General features: G+C 52.4%; 1 protein-coding gene across 1 annotated transcript in view; it reads right to left on the bottom strand.

Moving 5' to 3' along the window:
* Positions 1-374: 374 nt before the first annotated feature.
* The window catches only part of LOC116353918 (neuropeptide Y receptor type 2), a 54536-nt gene continuing 52651 nt past the window's right edge, over positions 375-2259 (bottom strand). Inside the window, exons 4-5 of the mRNA XM_031791662.1 lie at positions 1860-2013; positions 375-1685 (exon numbers count right to left, since the gene is read on the bottom strand). Coding sequence (XP_031647522.1) covers positions 1029-1685; positions 1860-2013 — 811 coding nt within the window. The 3' untranslated portion in view covers positions 375-1028. The remainder of the gene's footprint in view (positions 1686-1859; positions 2014-2259) is intronic.

Consider the following 2259-nt stretch of genomic DNA (forward strand, 5'->3'; position numbering starts at 1 on the left):
CCAGCCAGTCCCAGTCAGCCAGCCAGTCCCAGTCAGCCAGCCAGTCCCAGCCAGTCCCAGCCAGTCCCAGTCAGCCAGCCAGTCCCAGCCAGTCCCAGTCAGCCAGCCAGTCCCAGCCAGTCCCAGCCAGTCCCAGTCAGCCAGCCAGTCCCAGCCAGTCCCAGTCAGCCAGCCAGTCCCAGCCAGTCCCAGCCAGTCCCAGTCAGCCAGCCAGTCCCAGCCAGTCCCAGTCAGCCAGCCAGTCCCAGCCAGTCCCAGCCAGTCCCAGCCAGTCCCAGTCAGCCAGCCAGTCCCAGCCAGCCAGTCCCAGCCCATTGCTGTTCCCTACTTAGGAACAAACTAAACTGGTTAGAATTTAAGCTCCTTTTTCATTGTTTTTTTTCTCTCTCTGTCATCTTTGTTGTTTTTTTTTGCTTCATCCCATCTCTGACATTTTCTCTTTATTTATGTGTTCCGGAAGCAGTGGTTTAATCTCTCTATCTCTGTCTCTCGCTCACTCTCATCTTAGGTGTTCATTCACAGATGCAATTATTCTCTCTAGCCTTTCCTTTCTCCCATCTCAGTGATTTTCTCTCTTCAGTCTCTTCAGTCTCTTCAGTCTCGTCCCTCTTACGTTCTATTTCTTTCCTTTCTCCTTCACTCCTTTCTCCTTCACTCCTTTCTCCTTCACTCCTTTCTCCTTCACTCCTTTCTCCTTCACTCCTTCTCCTTCACTCCTTTCTCCTTCACTCCTTTCTCTTTCACTCCTTTCTCCTTCACTCCTTTCTCCTTCACTCCTTTCTCCTTCACTCCTTTCTCCTTCACTCCTTTCTCCTTCACTCCTTTCTCCTTCACTCCTTTCTCCTTCACTCCTTTCTCTTTCACTCCTTTCTCCTTCACTCCTTTCTTCTTCCCTCCTTTCTCCTTCACTCCTTTCTCCTTCACTCCTTTCACCTTCACTCCTTTCTCCTTCACTCCTTTCTCCTTCACTCCCTCTTCATCTTCTTCTCTCTCTACTACTCTCTCTCTCCTACTGTCTATCTTCTGTTTCAGAGGTCTGTAGCATTGAGATGGTTTGTCACAACGTCCTGGGCCTCTAGGTCCATCTTCGTCCCTCCTCCTCCTCCTCCTCCTCCTCCTCCTCCTCCTCCTCCTCCTCCTCCTCCCTCTTTCAATCCTTCTTCTTCACCTCCTGCCTTCCCTACCCCCTCTCCTTCCTTCCCTCCTCCATCTCTTCCTCCTCCTCCTCCATCTCTTCCTCCCTTCGGATGCACACTATCCATTCTCTGCTCACAGCGGAACACGGTCGTGAAGGCGGTGCGATAGTTGCTGTTCATCCACCCGTAGAGCAGAGGGTTAGCGAACGTTGAGCACATGGCCACCACGTGGAACAGCGTGTACAGCAGTCTAAAATCCCTCATGTCCAAGACGGAGCTGTCGATATCCGTGGCCAATTGAAAAGCGTGGAACGGCAGCCAGCTGACCGCGAACACCACGACCACGGTCACCAGCATCTTGGTGGTTTTGCGTCGGCGGCGGTGGCGGTCGTTGCGGCCTGCGGGGGACATGTGGGAACGGAGTTTGGACCAGATACGAGCGTAGGCGAAGGAGATGACGGCTAGAGGGAGAACGTATTGGAGGAGGAGCATGGAGATTGAATAAACTGTCCCGTCTGTCGAGCTGCCCGGCCACTTCTCTGTACACACCTGGAGAAGAGGAGAGAGGGTTAGGGTGTGTGTGTGTGTGTCTGTGTGTGTGTGTGTGTGTGTGTGTGTGTGTGTGTGTGTGTGTGTGTGTGTGTGTGTGTGTGTGTGTGTGTGTGTGTGTGTGTGTGTGTGTGTGTGTGTGTGTGTGTGTGTGTGTGTGTGAGCGAGACCTACCTGTATAAACTGTCCTGGAGCCAGATTGAAGGTACCATACTCTCTGAAGATAGCTAGTGGACTGGCCAGCACCGCACTCAGTACCCATGTGGCGGCAATCACCCCGAAACACACATCCTTTCTCATCCTGGTCTCCAGGTGGTACACTATACACCTGTCAATCAATCAATCAGCCAGTCAATCAATCCATCAGCCAGTCAGCCAGCCAGTCAATCAATCAGTCAGCCAGCCAATCAGTCAGTCAGCCAGCCAGTCAGTCAATCAATCAGCCAGTCAATCAACCAATCAGTCAGCCAGCCAGTCAATCAATCAATCCATCACCCAGCCAGTCAATCAGCCAGCCAGTCAATCAATCAGTCAGCCAGTCAATCAGTCAGCCAGTCAATCAATCAGTCAGCCA

Source organism: Oncorhynchus kisutch, linkage group LG16, assembly GCF_002021735.2.
Source record: "Oncorhynchus kisutch isolate 150728-3 linkage group LG16, Okis_V2, whole genome shotgun sequence".
Classification (NCBI taxonomy): Eukaryota; Metazoa; Chordata; class Actinopteri; order Salmoniformes; family Salmonidae; genus Oncorhynchus; species Oncorhynchus kisutch.